Below are 20,014 nucleotides of genomic sequence, written 5' to 3'. Positions count from 1 at the left end.
CTTTATCTTTCTGGGCTTTTTAAAGAAGAGTTAAATATGGGAATGCCTATAAATACATTTTCCTTCCGACCTAAAGTAATACCATTCTTTATTTTAAACTGTAATGGTCCTCAGCAACAGAATGATTTCTTATTCTTATTTAACAGACAATTAAAACAACAAAAATGTTTAGCATTTAACACCTTTTACATGACACTGTTTCTTTTCAGTGTGTTCAAGTAAAAAATAAAAATAAATAAATAAGAAATCCACTATTTCACTCCTACTATCCATGTGCACCACTGACAGGTCAAATCTGCTCCCTCTCTCTCTCTAGTCTTGGTGCTGCTGTGAGATTGAGATGCACTGGCCAAAGTTTGCATATAAAATAATGCAAAAACTCAGCTAACGTTATAGAAAACAAAAGCAGAATCCGGGACATGTTAGGCGATTTAGAAATCCTGGCTGAATGCATTTTTAAGTACCAAACAGAGGACATGTCTGGGAAATAGAGGATGTAGGATGTATTGTCACCCTAAATAATGAGGTGGATCAGTCTATTTAGTAAAAGGATTTTATTTCCGCGTGTCCTCGCGCTCTTCTCAAAGCTACTTCTAAAGTCAGAGCAGGTGTCCAGCACGTATCTGTGGTTCTGCAGCAGCAGAGCATGCGAGTCTGTGGCGGAGTATTCTCAGTTTCTCATGCACACAGAACCGGGCAGCTGAGGTAAAGTCTTATGTGTGGGAAGCGCTGGTGTTGAGTTGGGTATCACACTGGATGCACCACGATATGCCATGACCGAAATGTAAACGTTTTTAATGAGGATCGCACAATGTGCGCTACGTCGCCATTTGGTGCCTTGCACCAGCAGCGTATACAAAACAATGTAAAACAATGTAAAGATCGCTTGAAGTGAAGTAAATAAACCAGTAGAGATGTGCTGTTGATAGCGTCAGCGTGTGCTACCGTCACAATAGATTTCTATTGTAATATACCATAACTTAGTGTGAAAAGCATGTTAAATCTTAAAGGGACTTTGCTAGCAAGCAGTGTTGTGATCTCGTGCGCTTTGCACATGCTGGCTCTGGACGCTGCTGGATAGAATTGCTGTAACGGAGTTTTGAGCGCAACGGACTGCTTATATCAGAGATTTTTAACACAGTCCGATATAGTTTTTTTGGACTGATATCGGACCTACTTCCGATATCAATATCGGATCAGGACATACCTAGCCACTAGTGTGTGTGTCTGTGCTGCTTTTAAAGTCCATGCAATCAGTTCTGAAAAGCTTCAGCTGTGTGTGTTAGCAATCAGTGGACAACCAGAACAGGTGTGAGTGTATGGTGCATGACTGGATCTGTAGTCCGTGTAACGGTGAATTTGTATTTCTTTAGCAACCTGTTTTTAGCAGCAATCTGCAAGGATTAGATCGCTGGTGATTGTGACACTTCCATTTGACCTTAATTGTCCTTTTAACAGTGGATTAGGGAAACGGTGGTGGACATACTTTACTCAAGACATCTATTTCATATTTAGTTTTGCAAAACAAATTGTTTTAGCATTATTTCTAAATTCAGTTCCAATTTCCAAAATAATAAATGAACAATAATTATGTAGTGTGGTGAAAAAACTAGCTACAGGTCCCAACAGGTTGATAAATATAAACATCATTAAAAATAATTATTATGTACGATAGGGCCCTATGACTTTGTAAACCATGTGTACTTAATTATACTATGTGTATTTATTGTAATACGTGTAATATTTTGAAAGTACGTTTCGTGGATTCCACTGTTAATAGTCTACCAAAATCAATAAATGCCAAATACACAAAAAAGTGTACAGTAAGTAACGTCCTGGGTACTAATGTCTGGATTCCATTGGTTAAAAGCCATACCAATAACCTTACATTAATTCTCTAGCACAGACAAATTAAGTTGTGCACTTTCTATATAAAAGTAACAGGCATACAATCAATTATAACTAAAGAAATGTAACCACCACATACTAATGCAAAACAAAAGCTGGACAAAACTGCTGCTCCAAAAGGATAAAGTTGTAAGCATAAGGTAAGAACATAAAGGTTATTACATATTGACCTACATGCATTTACGGAAATAGCAAACAATTTCAGAGGTGAAATGACTGACAATGCATGTCATGTTTTACTGTTAAGTAGTTTGTGCATTAAGGGAAAGCACAGGCCTCTCAGCATATTGCAGTAAGTGTGTTTCTGTAGCCCATTATTCTGAGTGGCTAAAAGCTAAATGGATCCTCTGATGCATTAAAATTGTTCACTCGCTGATACTTACAATACGCTGCAAGTAATTCACTGTGTTGCTAAGTGTTATGTTACACAGCAACGCCATGTCATTGCTATGTATTAATTTTGACTAGTATAACAGCATGAGCATTATATGTTTAGGCATGGTGGTTTTACAATATATAACAACAAAAAAGGTTTGAGCAGAGTATATCAACAGCCATCTTGTTGCTAATTTTAAAATGAAAAAAAACAAAAACAATAAAGAACATAAAACCAATCAAGATCTAAGAGATTATTACAACAGTGGCAGAGCCAGGGGGGTGTCCGGGGTGGCACTAGACAATTTAATTTACAAAGTTTAAATATTTTGCTATTATAGAGAAGTAATGTTAGGCTGGCTGTTTGTGAGTTAAATTTATTTATAATGGAATAGCTAGCTCATATACTTTCTTCAGAAAAATGTTTTGTAGACCAGTTGCTGATTTTATTGTGCAGGTATGATAATGGATAAATGTGTTTTTAACTGGATCAGATGTAACCAGACTTTTATATTTTTGGACAAGGTCAATTAAACATGAAAAAAGGGTGAGATATCAGACTGCTTTTTCTTTTCAAATCCAGGTCTGTTTGATATCTGTTATGTGTAATTGCAGTATTTTTTGTTTAGTTTTTACTTTATGCTAATGTTTTTCTAAATGAATTCAGTATTTATTTTTTAAAAATAAAATGTTTTAATTCCTTAATGTATTATTTATTATTTGAGTACAGTGTGTGTTTGTGTGGACCCCCTGAAATAGCAGTGGCCACCCCCTGGCCACCCCATGTAAAAAAAATTGCAGCTCCGCCAATGCATGAGCAAGACACTTTTTACAGATCTGCTTCCCTAAAATCTGCACCCACTTCAAATGTTATCGCTCAATTGAATGTGTGTTATCAGTGGTTATCAGCTGATAGAAATGGACCAGTAGGAGTCTTCTGCTGCTACTAGTGGGCTCAGAAGGTTGTTATCATCCATGCATCCACATGATTAATCAGCTGTACTAACAGAGAATACTCCAGATCCAGATCTGTTTTTACATTACTGTGATGGTTGGATTTAGGGTTGGGGTAGGGGTAGACATTAATAAAATACAATTAATTGAAAATTTAATAAATAATTAAAATTATAATTTTTGTTAATCAGCTATAATAATAGGGAAAACTCCAAATCCAAATCTGTTTTTACATTACTGTGATGGTTGGGTTTAGGGTCGGGGTAGGGGTAGACGTTAATTAAATATGATTAATAGGAAATTTGATAAATAATATAAATAATTCTCGTGGTTAATCAGCTATACTAAACTTCAGAATCAGATCTGTTTTACAATACTGTGACGGATTTAGGGTTGGGGTAGGGGTAGACATTAGCCACTTTTACACAGTGATACCGGTAAATATCCAGAAAATTTCGGGAAAGACTTTACTGATTAATTTACATTTTTTGGAATGGAAAAGACCATTCACACATCCATTTCAAAAATACCTGTAAATTCTGACATCATTAACCAGAAATGACCTCTAAAAGGCTGCGCTTGTATTTGTAAACATCTATATTTTTATTTAAAGCTTTTTTAGAATGCAGCTGCTTTGCACCAGAGACATCCAAAGGCAGAAGCACGAACCGCAGCTAAATTTAACTTAAATTTAACTTAAATTTAATAACACATTTAACTACATTACAAGTTCTGTGGATGGATAAGTACTTTCACATGTTGAGATGTACATAATATGTATGTGTGCTGGCGCTCACCGGCTCCTTCATGTGCACACGCGTCACACAACTAAAGCAGAGCTTGAAGGTAAACAAACAGCGGTTTATTATAAGCATTTTATCCATGATTTTTTTACACAGTCTGCATTAATAATGAACATAGAAATGGTATCTAACTAACAACTAGCAGCTAAATGTGTCTGGAAAAATATTCAAAGTCTTTTATTTTCTTAAACAGCGCAGATGTGAATGTATCTGAATATTCTGATTAACTGGAGTAGGTGTCTCCCATCAGTGCGTTCTAATCGTGAACGTGCTCTTTCCAGCAATTTTCTTTCTTCGTTCACACAGCGCATCATTCCGGCAAATACCTGTAATATTACAACTTCTCTTTCTGGAAAATTGCTGAAATTAATTTACCGGTATTTTCAAAAAGGGCCTGTTCACACATGATCCCTTTCCGGAAAATTGCCAGTTATAAAGGTCTGTATGTGTGAAAGGGGCTATTAATAAAATGTAATTAATAGGAAATTTAATAAATAATATAAATAATTCTCATTAACTTCGGGCCGCAGCCATATGGTCTATAGCTGATTAACCATGTGGATGGATGGTAGCAGAAGGCGGGCGCAGAAGGCCCCTACTGCCCCATAAAGATCACTGATAATGCCCATTAAATCGAGTGGGTAACATTTGAATCAGCTGAAATCTCTAATGGAACTATATTACTACTATACTACTATATAACATATTTTAATATTTGTCAAAAAGATACCGTCGTTTTTTTACTTACTAATAGATGTTCACAAATGCTCTCTCAAATATGGTCCTAATAATAAAATATTAAACAACATATTCAAGAAACAAAAATGCACAAACAGCATAATCAATATTCTGACAAGAATAATAATTTAAGTAGGATGTTTGGCTGTTTTTGCTGAAATTTATACAACATAAAAATATTATGAAAATATATTATGAAAATAAGGTAACACTTTATTTTGATGGTCCATTTGAGTATTAGTAGACTGTCTGCTTAATATCTGTTGATACTGATCCTTGAACAGACTTTAACTGACTATTAAAAACTTTGCAAGTACATAACTGAGAGAAGTTTTTTCAACACATTTCAAAACATAATAGTTTTAATACCTCATTTCTAATAACTGATTTATTTTATCTTTGTCATGATGACAGTAAATAATATTTTACTAGATATTTTTCAAAACACTTCTGTTTAAAGTGACATTTGAATGCTTAACTAGGTTAATTAGGTTAACTAGGCAGGATAGGGTAAAGGTAAGTTACTGTATAACAATGGTTTGTTCTGTAGATTATCAAAAATATGTAGCTTAAAGGGGCTAATAATTTTGACCTTAAAATGTTTTAAAAATAATTAAATCTGCTTTTATTCTAGTGGAAATAAAACAAATAAGACTTTCTCCAGAAGAAAAAAGACATACTGTGAAAATGTCTATGCTCTGTTAAACATTATTTGGGAAATATTTAAAAAGAAAAAAAAAAGTCTAAGGGGTTTAATAGTTCTGATTTCAACTGTAGATGCAATGTATCTTAAATTCAACAAACGGACTATCAAAATAAAGTGCGACTAAAAATAATGACAAAATACTTCCTTTCTTTCTTGTTTGTGATTTACAGTGGTGATGAATATTGCAGCACTGGTCAAAAAGATTGATTACAACAACTATACATGAAAATTCATGTCTTCAATTTTAGAAAAAAATATATTTCTAATACTACATTTAAGCTTATTTTCTTCATGAATGCATGCCCAAATAACTTATTCATTCATTTTTAAGTAATATTTATCTTATACATGATTAATCATGCACTGTTATTGTAAAAAATTTAAGTTAGCATACAAAATGTTACTGCGTTTGATTATGAAATAAATATACAGTTGAAGTCAGAATTATTAGCCCCCTTTGAAATTTTTTTTCTTTGTTAAATATTTCCCAAATTATGTTTAACAGAGCAAGGAAATTTTCACAGTGTGTCTGATAATATTTTTTTCTGGAGAAAGTCTTATTTGTTTTATTTCTGGAACAAAAGCAGTTTTAAATTTTTTTAAAAACATTTTAAGGTCAAAATAATTAGCCCCTTTAAGCTATATTTTTTGGATAGTCTACAGAACCAACCATCATTATACAATAACTTGCCTAATTACTGTAACCTAGTTAAGCCTTTAAATGTCACTTTAAGCTGTATAGAAGTGTCTTGAAAAATATCTAGTAAAATATTATTTACTGTCATCATGACAAAAATAAATAATTGGAATTTTCATTTGTAATGGTATTAGTATTATTACAACTGTTATATACTGTATATTTACAAAATATTGTAATATTTCTGAAGAAACAGGTAGCACATGTGATACATGAAAGGAAAACCAAAAGCAAAGGAAAATAAGTGGCAGTCGGCTAACTTGACCTACATATAAACTATTAATCTGACTTAAAATGTAACATGAGAAGCAACAATCATGTCAAACACATGAAACGATCATCACATTAAGCCACTGCAATCAATGCACAGCAATCTCGCTTCCCCTGAGACCCGTCATTGGGAAACACATTAAATAAAAGCAAAGTACTTTACAACTAAATGGAAAACCCCCCAAAAAACAATTAAATACATTTACAGAGATCATTTTTTAACAACACTACCTAAAAAAAGTCATGCGTGTTCAAAGGAAAACTTACAATCCATAATCTCTGTATTCTGGAGAGCTTGCGCGTCTTCATGTTGAGATGTTGCTGAAGCACAGCAGTTTGAGGATGCGTGTGGGAGAAACGCGGCCCAGGTCACAGGCTGAAGATCGTTTAATGGTGACGTCTGGCTTAAGTGCACCTGATCCGGATCTTAACCACACACTAAGACTCAGCACTAACCCTGCCAGCTACTCACATTAAAGGCCTCCCTGATGTCTGTGTGTGAATTGTCTCTGTCTGTGGTCTGAGTTTTACTCTGAATAGCTGAATGCTGTGTTTGTCTTTATTTGTCCACCATCATTCTATTGTGTTAGATTGAAATTTAATGGTGCTTTCACAGCTGGCCCTTTGTTTTGGAATCTGCCGCATTTCTAAGGGAGCTTAGTTAATTTAGGCATGTAGTGAGAAGGGACTAACAGACTAACAAACCATGCTTTAACACAAGGTATGATGCGTAATTACTGATATATAGTGCCCAGCATAAATGGGTACACTCCTCACAGATCTCTCTTTTAAATGTATATTTTCAACAGGATGCTACAGTATAAATGAATTGTTTGCATAAATGTTAGATTAGCCATGGCCAAAACTAGAGCAAATTAAACAAACCAATGACAGTCCAAAAAAGTATACCTAAATTAATATAACAGGCAAAAAATATTTGATACAATTTTAATAAAGAAAAAACAAGCAAGATAAACATAACATATATAAAATGTAGTTGAAATTGCAATGCCTCATTTGAATTTAAATGTGTTACGCTTCTATTCCTAATGCAGTTTTTCTCAATTGCTTTGGCAAATTTTTCAAAACAGACTTAACATTCTCTAAACTGTGAGTGCAAATCTTAAAACTGTTTGCTGGAACTTCATAACTTTATTGCAAGTCTGCAAAATGTAATTACTCACCCAAATAATTTTATTCATGCTTCAAAACCTAGTTATCGTGTCAGTTATTTGGCCAAGGCCACCAAAACATAAAGTGCATTTGTTATTGTGTAAGCCATACTGCTCAAAATGATTAGTTGTCTTTTCACCATGACAGGCAACCATAGAAATTATCCAAATCTTATATTTGTTGGGAAGAGTGAATAATAAATAAATTAACATTTGTATTCATACAGTCCATTTATTTTGTACAAATGTATTATTTGCAAAGTGCAATCTTACTTGTCCCAATTACTGTATTGTATATTTTATATTTCTTACTGTATGTTACCACAAATACACACAAATAAAATAAAAAAAAAAAAAATCTTGGTGGACATCCTGTCTCTCATCTTGGCCTTGCCAGAGATTACACTTCTTTCAATTGCTTATCCACAAGTATGTTACTGCAGTTCAGGATTGTTTGTAATGTTGTCATGTAGATGTCATTTACCAATTTAGTAGACATTACAAACAATGTCAATATCAGATATTTATGGTGTAAACATGCATATACTGTACAAATATTTGATAATTGAATTAATTGATTTGAGTGTGATGGCTGACATGATAAAAAACGATTGAGAAGTTGACAGCTTAAACGAGAATTGATTCATCAGTTTTGATCAACAAGCCATATGCAATTAGTTTTTGACCAAACTACATATAACTGTACTTACTGTTTGCACACAAGCTCCAAAGCATTTACAATTTGCTTAACTTAATAAGAAATGCCACTCTGAAGTGTACAATGATATAATAGTTCAGAGATCTGAAATTACTGTTTTGAAAAATGTAAATTTCAGTAGAGAATTGAGCCAAAGCAATTGAAAAAAACTAATTTACAGTGACCCAACTCTTTATTTTAAAGGGCATCTATCATGCAAAATCAACTTTTATAAGCTGTTTGGACAGCTTTGTCTTGGGTATAATGTGTCTACAGTCAAACTGGCATGATATAAACATATAAAGTCTTTTGTTTTCAGTTTTCCACACCCACCAATATTGACTGACAGATGCATATTAGATTTTGTCAATTGCTAAACCACTAAAACCCATTGGCTGAACTAAGTTCTCAGTTGCCTGACCCCTATTTAGCTAATTGTGCAGTCTGTTATCAATACCTTAAACCACTTCACATGGTAAATCACAATGTACATAAAACTCTAAACACATTCTCATTTCAAAACAATCTGCACTTAAATGCACATAATCCAAACTGGTAAACACAAGTAGCAACAATCAAATACAAATATAGAAAAGATGTCATTGATTAAACACAACCACTCTAAATTTGTCAGGTTTTTAAATGATGTCACACAACCGATAAAAGCAAACAGGTTGTTGAAGGTAGGAATGAGAGTGTCTAAGCATGGTTAGAAGAAACAAGGAGAGAATGAGTGCAATAAGCAGTTTATGAACTTATACCTCCGTCCATACTCGCCTTTCCTGAATTCCATCGAGGAGTTTTATGGAAAGTGTATGACAACCCTACACTAGAGTAGATCTGTTGCAAACCATGAATTCAGCCTATGGTGATATAGGTGAGGAATCATTTCAGGGCTGGATAAGGCACACAAGAGGCTTCTTCCCCTGTTGCATCAGGAGAGACAATATTGTGTGTGATGTCGACGAAGTTTTGTCCCTTTTAGTATTGTATACTGTAGTAAAGTGCATTGTAGGATGTATGCTGTACAATGAACAAATAGTATGGCCCATAACATTAAGATTACATTTTTTTCCAGTTGCTAACACACTAAAACGACATGCACAGTACAATTATTTAAACTGACACACAGAGAGCAAAACTTCTTTTCAAGTCTCCAAAAGTCTGAACACATTTTCTGCTTTACACATATTTTGCATTTCAAAATGACACTTTTTACAGTTTTTCTCAATTGCTAAAACACTAAACCCTATTGTCTGAACCAAATGCTCAGTTGCCTAAACCCACTGATTGAATCAATCACTCTTTTGGCAAAACCATAAGCACTTTTCACCTCTTTAGACATAACTTGCCAACACATTTTCATTGTGATGCACCAGTGCTGCATAATGGATCTTACAGTTTTTTTGGGGGGGATTGTTTACACACTAAAATTAAAAGTAGTACACTATTAGCAAAACCCTACACTCAAGAAGCAAAACATCAGCCCGTATTTGCACAACTATAAGCACATTGTCAGCCTCACACTTGTTGCAAAACTCTACACACAGTGATTTGCAAAACACTAAACACGATTAACATACATTACACACAAAAATCTATCAGGAAATCACTTCCTTGCAATACCAAAGCACTGATGGTTGAACCAATTGGTTGGACAGTGCGGTAATTCGACACAGTCATCAGGTGTGCAAACACTTGTTTGATTAATTGTAGACACACCAATCAGGTGTTTAAGCACTATAAAAATTAGCAGGTGAGTTAATCGTTCTTCAAGCACAGTGGAAAGAGTCAGAGAAAGAGTAAGTAAATCAGCAAATCAATCATATCAATACATTGTTGTCTGGGACCATGTGTCTTTCCTCTGCTCTGGTTCAGAACATCCACATTTCAAAGTCCTATATCTTCTATCATACTCTCCATTCCTCAACCCTATAAAAGTTGTTCTTGGCATGGTGGTGAAAGGTATATGATCTCCGTCTCCAGGTTGAAGCTGCGGTCACACTGGGCTTTTCCTCCCATAGACTTCCATTCATACGCACGCGAATGCGTCAGACCGGAAACGCAGTAAGTTTTGTATGTTTCGTATGTCGCTGCAGTGCAAAGTTCAAGCTTGGTGAACTCTGACCTGCGAAATCGCATCACTTGACTGCGTTAGACCAATCGAGGATCAAAACAGGACCTCTCTGTACAGAAATTTAAAGCATGGAGCAATTGCTCGCTTTTTTAATGTCTAATCATCTTGTTTAATCCCGCCCCCTTTCGCAGCGCCGCACGACAGAATTTTGCACACACAAACTCTGGTGTGACCGTAGCTTCAGGTACCCCACACCCAAGCCATGGAAGAGGCCTGTGACCAGATGGAGGTAGCAGCAATGGATGAGATTCGTCATTCAAGACGTTTCTTTCCAAGGTGTCTTGCTAATGACAACATTGCCTGCAATGTTGATGAAATTCACTGGCCAGATCCAGCTAGGCGAAGAGACAATGTTTAGTGTGGAGTTTTTTTGTTGTTTTTTTTTGTAACAGTAAACGTACAGTACAATATGTAAAGTGACATGTTATGACAGTACTATGAATCTCCATGTCAACATTTTGGGCATGTTGGGAAATTAGTTTCTTCAGTGTTCACCATTGGTCTTGTGTAGTGTTTGGTGGATTTACATTATGTTTGCACTTTGTTGGTGGTAGCCTACTCTAATCATCACAGGTCTCCTCCATGGCTTGGATGAGGGGTACCTCAGGGGTACACATCCACACACACAAACAGCAGAACACATCAGATCTTTTGCAAAATGAAACGCTTCATACTAAACTTTACAACACTATAACAAAACACACTTTTAACACTGTGCAGAACACACGCCTCATTCAACAGAAATCTGTTTGCTTCATTTACACACTGCGGTAATCAATCTTAAACACTCGTATCATTTTTAACTGTCTAATACTGATATAATCAGGGTTTGACTGATATCAGACTGATATCAAAATATTGCTAAATATTGCGCTATCCTAACAAACAATACAACAATGTAAAGCTTTTTTATTCAGCTTTCTGGTGATGTATATATTTCAATGTAAAAAAAATCTGTCTCCTGTTTCCAATCTTCCTCAATTTCGTGCTTCCTCTTCCATACTGCAACATTGGCTTATTTATTGAAGACTAATATTTATAGCTCATGTAAAACATATTTATTGAAGAATACTATTCATAGCTATACTACTGTAAACATGTTTATTGAAGACTAATAGTTTATACTTATTGCTTTTTTATTGTGGTTACACCTGATTGGTGTGTCTACAGTTTTGCAGCAGTGTGTGCACACCTGATGGCTGTGTTTAACCTATAGTTTATGTGTGTGTTCATGTGAAGGCCTTTGCTTTGAAATTGCAAGAAAATTCCATTATGAAAAATTTCTGTGTCAAAAGCATCCAAGTGTGTTTAGTGATTTGCATATCACTGTGTGTAATGCTTTGCAAAAAGTGTGAAGCTGACAACGTGCTTACAGTTGTGCAGATCTAGCCTTGTGTTTTGCTCCTTGAGTGTACGGTGGGAAAAATTTAATTTTAACGTGTAAGCAATCATGAAAAACTATAAACACCTGATTGGTGTGTCTACAATGAAGCTGCGGTCACACTGGGCTTTGTGTGTGCGAAATTCTGTCGTACAGTGCTGCGAAAAGGGGTGGGGTTAAACAAGATGATTAGACATTAAAAAAAGCGAGCGATTGCTCCATGTTTTAAATTTCTGTCCAGAGAGTTCATGTTTTGATCCTCAATTGGTCTCACGCAGTCAAGTGATGTGATTTCGCAGGTCAGAGTTCACCAAGCTTGAACTTTGCACTGCAGCGAACTGCGAAACTTAACGCATGACCCTGCGTTTCCGGTCTGACGCATTCGCGTGCGTATGAATGGAAGTCTATGGGAGAAAAAGCCCAGTGTGACCGCAGCTTTAAGCAAACAAGTGTTTGCACACCTGACGACTCTGTTGAACCAATTGGTTGGACTGGTTGGTAATGTATGTTAAGTGTGTGTAGTGTTTTGCAAATCACTGTTTGTAGGTTGACAATGTGCTTATAGCTGTGCAAATATGAGCTGATGTTTTGCTTCTTGAGTGTAGGGTTTTGCTAATAGTGTAATACTTTTAATTTTAGTGTGTAATCAAAAAAACTGTAAAGCACAGGTATCACCACTTAAACGCAACAACTCAAAACTGATCACACTTGTGGCTAATGATGTAAGGGAACATATACAGTAAGCCAGTTCAGAGAGCACTGGTTCGTAAGGGCCAGCAATGGATAGAAATCTGAGAGGATGAGTTTGTGTGAGAAGAGGTTGAGGTGGTCAGTGAAGACAAAGAACAGTAATATCTGATAAAATCAGAGCTATTGTGATTGACCATGTTCTTGTCCATGAAATGAGCATGAGGGAGGCTGGACAAAGGATTTCGGGACATAAGATTTTTGTTTGTTTTTACAGGTGCTACATGTAAATGCACAAGATTTCTGTTTTGTCTTTTTGTACAAGGGTTTTCTTTGTTTTGCAACATGCATTTAGCCTACAGTGAACAAAATTTTATTAGTCCGGCTTCATGTCCTGAGCATTGTGTTTTCTATGTAGTGTTTAGTGACTGTTCAGTAATGTTTTTAATTTTGATTGAGTCGGGGCACAAATTTGTGAAAAATCTGATACATATATTAGCAGTTGAGAGTGCTTTTCATTATTCCCACCAGCTTGTAGTTGGTTAGTCGAAAATCTAGTAATATGAATAAAGTGTGTGCCATTTCATGCAAATGTTTTTGATTTTGATAATGCTATGTGTAGTTTCAATTGCAGTGCTTTATTTTGCAGGATATATTGGATTAGATTAGATTCAACTTTATTGTCATTACACATGTACAAGTACAAGGCAACGAAATGCAGTTTCGGTCTAACCAGCAGTGCAATAGCAGCAAGTGCAGGATACAGGTATAAGTTATAATATATGTACAGGATGCTATTAATAATCAGGAGTGGCAGATAGATAAACAATTACAAATGTTCATGTGCGGTGGGTATGTACAGTTCAGATAAGTGAATCAGTGCAATGAATATGTGCAAACTTTAAATGTGCAAATGTTAAATAGTGCAGTGATTGTGAGGAGTATAAGTTAGAGGAGTGTGGGGGGTGTATTTGGGGGGGCAAAAGAGACAGTGAGGGGCGGAGTTCAAAAGGGAGACAGCTCTGGGGAAAAAGCTGTTCCTCAGTCTGCTGGTTTTTGTCCGGGGGAGCCTGAAGCGCCTGCCGGAAGGCAGGAGAGAAAACAGTCTGAGCAGGGTGAGAGGTGTCCTTAAGAATACTGCGTGCTCTGCGCAGACAGTGTTTCTTCTGGATGTCCTCAATGGCTGGCAGTGTAGTCCCTGTGATGCGTTGGGCAGTTTTCACCACCCGCTGCAGTGCCTTACGTTTAGCAACAGAGCAGCTTCCATACCAGACTGTGACGCAGTTGGTCAGGATGCTTTCTATTGTGCAGAGGTAAAAGTTCACCAAGACGGCTGATGAAAGCTGGTTCTTCTTAAGTTGCCTCAAGAAGAATAGGCGCTGGTGAGCCTTCTTGACCAGGCTGGAGGTGTTGGTGGTCCAGGAAAGGTCCTTAGAGATGTGGGTCACCAGGAACTTGAAGGATGAGACAGGCTCAACGGCCATCCCATTAATGTGGATGGGATCATGTGAGCCTGTTTGTCCCTTCCTGAAGTCCCCAATGAGCTCCTTTGTCTTGTTGGTGTTAAGGAGCAGATTATTGTCGGTGCACCAAGTGGCCAGATGCTGTATCTCCTCCCTGTAGGCAGTCTCATCAATATTACTGATTAGACCAATCACTGTGGTGTCATCTGCAAATTTGATGATGGTGTTGGATCTGTTTACAGGCCTACAGTCGATGGTAAAAAGGGAGTAGAGGAAGGGGCTCAGCACGCAGCCCTGTGGTACACCAGTGTTGAGTGTGACGGTGGTGGAGCAGATGTGGTCTGATCTAATATTTTGAGGTCTGTTAGTCAGAAAGTCCATAACCCAGTTGCAGAGAGACACGTTGATATCCAGGTCTCTAAGTTTGTGGTATTTTGCAGTTTGGGTGGGTGGTTTTGTGAATTGTGTTAAGTATTTTGATAAAACCAGACTACTTTGAAAAATTGTGTGTTTGCAATTGGAAAAAAAAAACTGTAAAAATATACTTCTCCCTAAGAACAATTTGTTTTGAACAAAGTGTTTTCTGGTTTGTGTTGTAGTGTTTACTGACTGCTTGAAAATGTACAGTATATCATTTTGATCACTTTGTTTATTATTTGAGAGCAGTGCTTGATTTTGAACACAGGTAAAACTTTTTTGAGGCAAAAATTTCATTTTGCATGAGAAATCAGAGGTTTTCTTAATAGTGCTTCAAGATGGCATTTTGTGTTTAATGGTATGATAAAATGGAACTGAAAAGTTCAGAAATTGTGTTTTAGCAATCGAGAAAAACTGTAACATGTCTTAGTTGTAATGCATGATCATACCCGCAAGACAAGATTTGCAAAGAAACTGTGATCAAAAGATCTGTTCCAACTCTCCGTGATCCAGCTGCATTTCAAGAAGCAGTAAGTATTACATATTTAATAGCATTCTGAACAATACATTTTTGAGCTATTTAGAGTTAAATTTAACCCTTCAAATGCATTCTTCCACATTACATTAATATCTTTTGTGCAAATAAATTATGAACCGCAGCTACACTATTTTTCTATTGCTCTTGAGACCTCTAGATTGTGGAGTTCCACTCAATCAGATATAAGTGAAGAGAGGATGGCAGCTCTACAAGAACTTAAAGAAAAAAATAAACAATACACAAATACACTTTATACAAACATAGACTTTAGGGATTTGCAGTATAAATCATAAGTTCTATCAGATCTTTTAGTGTTTTAAAATGAAAAACAGAAGCTCTGACATTCTGTATCACATCTCTTCGTGTTTCATGGAAAGAATGATTCATGACTGCTTTTATGTGAACTGCGCCTATAACATTTTAGGATATACGCGTAGTATACGCGTAGGCCTGTCTGTTCATCTGTAAGCTAATATGGTATATTCCAGCTATTGTAAAACTAACTGACCTTTCTCAAGTACTTGAGTTGACTCCTGAAACCCCTGCTGAGTGGAACAGAGACACATGAGAACAGTATCGCGTTCATGGAGTCAGCGGTGTCCAACCTCTGACAGCCCCAAATCAACACTCACAAACACACATTTAGCAGAAAGCTGCTTTAAACTGTTTCACCGGCATCAGCACCAAACCACTTACCAATCCATTAGGCTCCATTTACACAGCATGTATCAGCATTACAAAACCACACATCTAAACACCCTGATAAGCTCCAGCTAACTCCTTGACTTCAGATGGTGAGTTTTGCTAATGCAGATGCTACAAATTCACTGCAGTTAGAATGCAAGGGTTTATTCACAGTCAGTAGAGCGATGTGTGCTAAAAGTGAGAGATATCATACTCCACTCCAATAAAGAACATGAAAATATATGATATGTTGTTTTGTAGCTTCATTTTTGTAAGAGGCAGGTTAATACAGGTTATAAAAATAATAAACAATTAGCATATTTGCATGTCTTGATCTACCTGTACAGTATCTTTTTGCCTCCATACTTAATTGAAATAATTTTCTTTCTTTAACAAAATGATATATTTTAAAATGATATAATATGAATAGGATGTCATGGTGGTGCAGTGGGTAGCACGATCGCCTCACAGCAAGGTCGCTGGTTCGAGCCCCGGCTGGGTCAGTTGGCATTTCTGTGTGGAGTTTGCATGTTTTCTCCGTGTTGGCGTGGGTTTCCTCTGTGTGCTCCGGTTTCCCCCACAGTCCAAAGACATGCACTATAGGTGAATTTGGTAAGCTAAATTGTCCGTAGTGTATGAGTGTGAAAGAGTGTGTATGGATTTTTCCCAGTGCTGGGTTGCAGCTGGAAGGGCAATCGCTGGGTAAAACATATGCTGGATAAGTTGGTAGTTCTTAACAACATTTTTGCTTTTTTATTTCTATTTAAGCTAGATCAGATACTTGCACACAAACATGACATATTCTGTCATAATGTTGTCACAATACTGAAATTTCGGTACAGATTGGTACCTATCTCCCGCTAACATTTAAGTGCTGTTAAGCATGTTTTTAAACACCACTTATTTGTCATTGTTTTCGCATGATCAACAGATATTTCTGTAATTGGCTGTGGCGGTCATCAGGTCCCTGCCCTTCACCGCTGTTAACCGAGTGCAAACACAGATACAGGCACACTGGAATTCAGTACAAAATTCAGTATTTAGACAACACTATATCATATCATATCATATCATATCATATCATATCATCACAAATTGACTTTCATGTGATGTTCATTTGTTTGTCTAATGTGGCCCTGTTCCTACTCACTAAAAACAATTGCAAACAAAAATAAAACAATCGAGTATTTAATCTAAACATTAGCTTCACAACAGCTTCTTTACCTTGTACGCTTTTTTTTATTAACATCATAAAAAAAAACATTTATTTACATAATCCTCTGCTTATACTTACTCCAGTTTCATCACCAAAGAGGTGGTAATTAACTCTGCTTTAGTACTATTATTGAGTAAATGTCCTACTGAAAAAAAAAAAAAACAGCCTAAACCAGCCTAGGCTGGTTTTAGCTGGTCATTTTTCAGCCTAACCAGCCTGGAAGTGGCCGAAACCCCTCTAAAACCAGGCTGGTCAACCAGCTAAAACCAGCCAACTAGCTTAGGCTGGTTTAAACTGTTTTTCAATAGGGTGTGCATTTATTCCCAGTTTGTATCCTGGTTTATAAGTTAACTGGTAATAATTATGTGGTGTACTGATTAAGTTATTGTACATGTATCTCATGCTGAATCTCAAGATCTGGGGGCACATAAAAAGATCAAACACATTATATTATCTATATTATAAACACATTTATAATATAGATTAACATGTTGTTAGCATGGTTCCATAATGACTTAACATGTTGTTAGCATGATTCCAGTATGGCTTAGCATGCTACCAATATGAATTAGTGTATTGTTAGCATGTTTCTAATATGAATTGCCATGTTTTTAGTGTAACGGTTAGTACTCGGTTTCCTCTGCGTTGTGTACTGTACAGATTAAACCTGACACCCAATCACGCCTTGAACAGATCACTTTATTCTGGTAAACAGAGTAAAACCACAGTGATCAGTTTCGGCAGTCTAACATGTCGTCCACGACCACTCTCTTGGCTGGCGCGAATAATAATCAATTAAACATATAACATAAGTTCAGAAACACAGTAAATATTAAATCATGTACCTGGTAAACAGAGTAAAACCACAGTGATCAGTTTCGGCAGTCTAACATGTCGTCCTGCAATGATGGGTGTCTATTAGCAATTATAAAGTTGTATGCACAAAAAAATGATACATTATGAATAACAAAAATATATATATATTTTACAGGAGCACTCACTCACCACGACCACTCTCTTGGCTGGCGCGAATAATAATGACCTGTCCGGAACTAGTTAATAACATGCCACCAGCCAATGAACAGAGAGGGGGGTCATTTAGAATTAAAGGGCCATGTACATAAAATAAAAGCAAGTGGAAGCATTTTTATAACCTGTTACATTAGCATGTTTCCAATATGAACTAGCATGTTGTTGGCATGTTTCTAATATGGATTAGCATGTTGTTAGCATGTTTCCAGTATACAGTAGCATCTTGTTAGCTTGGTTGTAATATGAATTAGCATATTGTTAGCATGTTTTTGATATGGATTAGCATGATGTAAACATGTTTTCTGCATGAATTAACATGTTAGTATGTTTCTAATATGGTATGACGTGTTGTTAGCATTTCCCAGAGATGGATTGAAGCTGGAAGGGCATCCACTGCATAAAACGTATGCTGGATAAGTTGGCTGTTCATTCTGCTGTGGACTAAGCCGAAAAGAAAATGAATGAATGCATGTTGTTTGCATGTTTCCAACATGAATTAGCATATTGTTACCATGTTTCCAGCATGCTTGACATGTCAGGTCACTAGCATGTTTGAATTATTAACATTTGATAGCACAGCTACTGGTTGCTAGGGTGTGGTTAGAAAGTTAAAAGGTCATTGTTGATTGGCTCCTTATATAGTTGAGGTCATAATTACTAACCTTAGCCCCTACCCTAGTCCTAAGCCTAACCTTAGTCATAACCCTAATCCTAACCCTAACCTTAGTTGAGGTCAGAATTACTATCCTTAGCCCTAACACTAACTCCAGCCCTAGCCTAACCCTAGTCATAACCCTAACCCAAGCCTTAACCCTAACCCTAGTTAACCCTAACCTATAGTCCTAAGCCAAACTCTAGTCCTAAACCTAGCCTTAGCCCTAAACTTAACCTTAATCCTAGTCCTAACCCTAATCTTAGCCTTAGTCCTAACTCTAACCTAGCTCTAACCCTAGCCTTAACCATAACACTAACCCTAGTGCTAACCATAGCCCTAACCCTAACAACAGCCCTAACCCCAGTCCTAACCCTAACCCTAAAGTCATGTTTACAGTATGAATTAGCACATTGTTAACATTTTTTTAATATGGATTAGCTTTTTGTTAGCATGTTACCAGTATGAATTAGCATGTTGTTAGTATGTTTATAATGTTGTAAGCATGTTTCCAGCATAAATTGGCACATTGTTAGCATGTTTCCAGTATATAGTAACATGTTGTAACCTTGTTTCTAATATTGATCAGAATGTTGTTAGCATGTTGCTAGCATGTTTCCAGGATAGTTTAGTATGTTGTTAGCATGTTTCCAGCATGAACTAACATGTTGTTAGCATGTTTCTAGAATGGCATCTTCACAGCTGACAGTTCACTGGAAATGCCTTTGTGTGTGTTCCAAAACCAGGATGAGCAAATCATACTAAAATGTACTAGTGAGATCGTACTAATGAATAAGAATTAGCCACTAAATTAAATAGTAACAAATTGCTGTGAGATTTCATTGACAGTTTCATGTTATTTATTTTAAATTCCTTTAAATCCTAAAATCAAATCCGAAAACAACCCAACTGAAAAAACTGACAATTTTTTTCCAGTCCTCTTGTTTGCAAGACGCTTTACTGTGGTGATTGGTCTGAAGAACCATGCAGTCTGTTATGATTGCAATACTGTGCAGCACATATTGAAAACGGAACTTATTGCAATTATTGGATTATGGCTTATCAAGTGTTTATTTTATACACTTTTTCAACAGACAACATGGTTTTAGATCGTCCTTTCATAAGAACCGGCATGTGAATCCTACATAGTATGCTTTTAACTTGCTGTACAGTCATCAATAAAATTACAGTAAATTGATTGTTTATTAGTATATTTATCAACAGATAAATACTTTTTTTCAAGAAGCTTTGATTATTAAAAAGCATAACCATTTATAATTAATAGGGATGTATTTTTTGAGAGAGAGAGAGAGAGATAGAAACGCTGTAGCCTACATGGAAAAACAAGGAATTGTTAAGTGCAAAAAAAAGAATGCTATTTTTATTATAAAACAAGAAAACGCAATGGATATCATTTTTAGTTGCTTGGATTCAGGCAAACTAACAGTGCTAGTATTGCTTGATCTCAGTGCTGCATCTGACACTGT

General features: G+C 36.2%; 1 protein-coding gene across 2 annotated transcripts in view; it reads right to left on the bottom strand.

Annotated features, from left to right (window-relative positions):
- Window positions 1-20,014, bottom strand: part of dpp6b (dipeptidyl-peptidase 6b) — a 239,238-nt gene that overhangs the window by 163,033 nt on the left and 56,191 nt on the right. Inside the window, exon 1 of one of the 2 annotated variants that reach the window (XM_056473725.1) lies at window positions 6,719-6,788. The exons of the other annotated variant lie outside the window; for it this stretch is intronic. Coding sequence (XP_056329700.1) covers window positions 6,719-6,760 — 42 coding nt within the window. The 5' untranslated portion in view covers window positions 6,761-6,788. Of the gene's footprint in view, window positions 1-6,718; window positions 6,789-20,014 lie in introns of those variants that run through there. 2 annotated transcript variants of the gene reach the window in all.

This window comes from Danio aesculapii, chromosome 2 (assembly GCF_903798145.1).
Source record: "Danio aesculapii chromosome 2, fDanAes4.1, whole genome shotgun sequence".
Classification (NCBI taxonomy): domain Eukaryota; kingdom Metazoa; phylum Chordata; class Actinopteri; order Cypriniformes; family Danionidae; genus Danio; species Danio aesculapii.
This window is presented reverse-complemented; position numbering and strand designations above follow the sequence as displayed.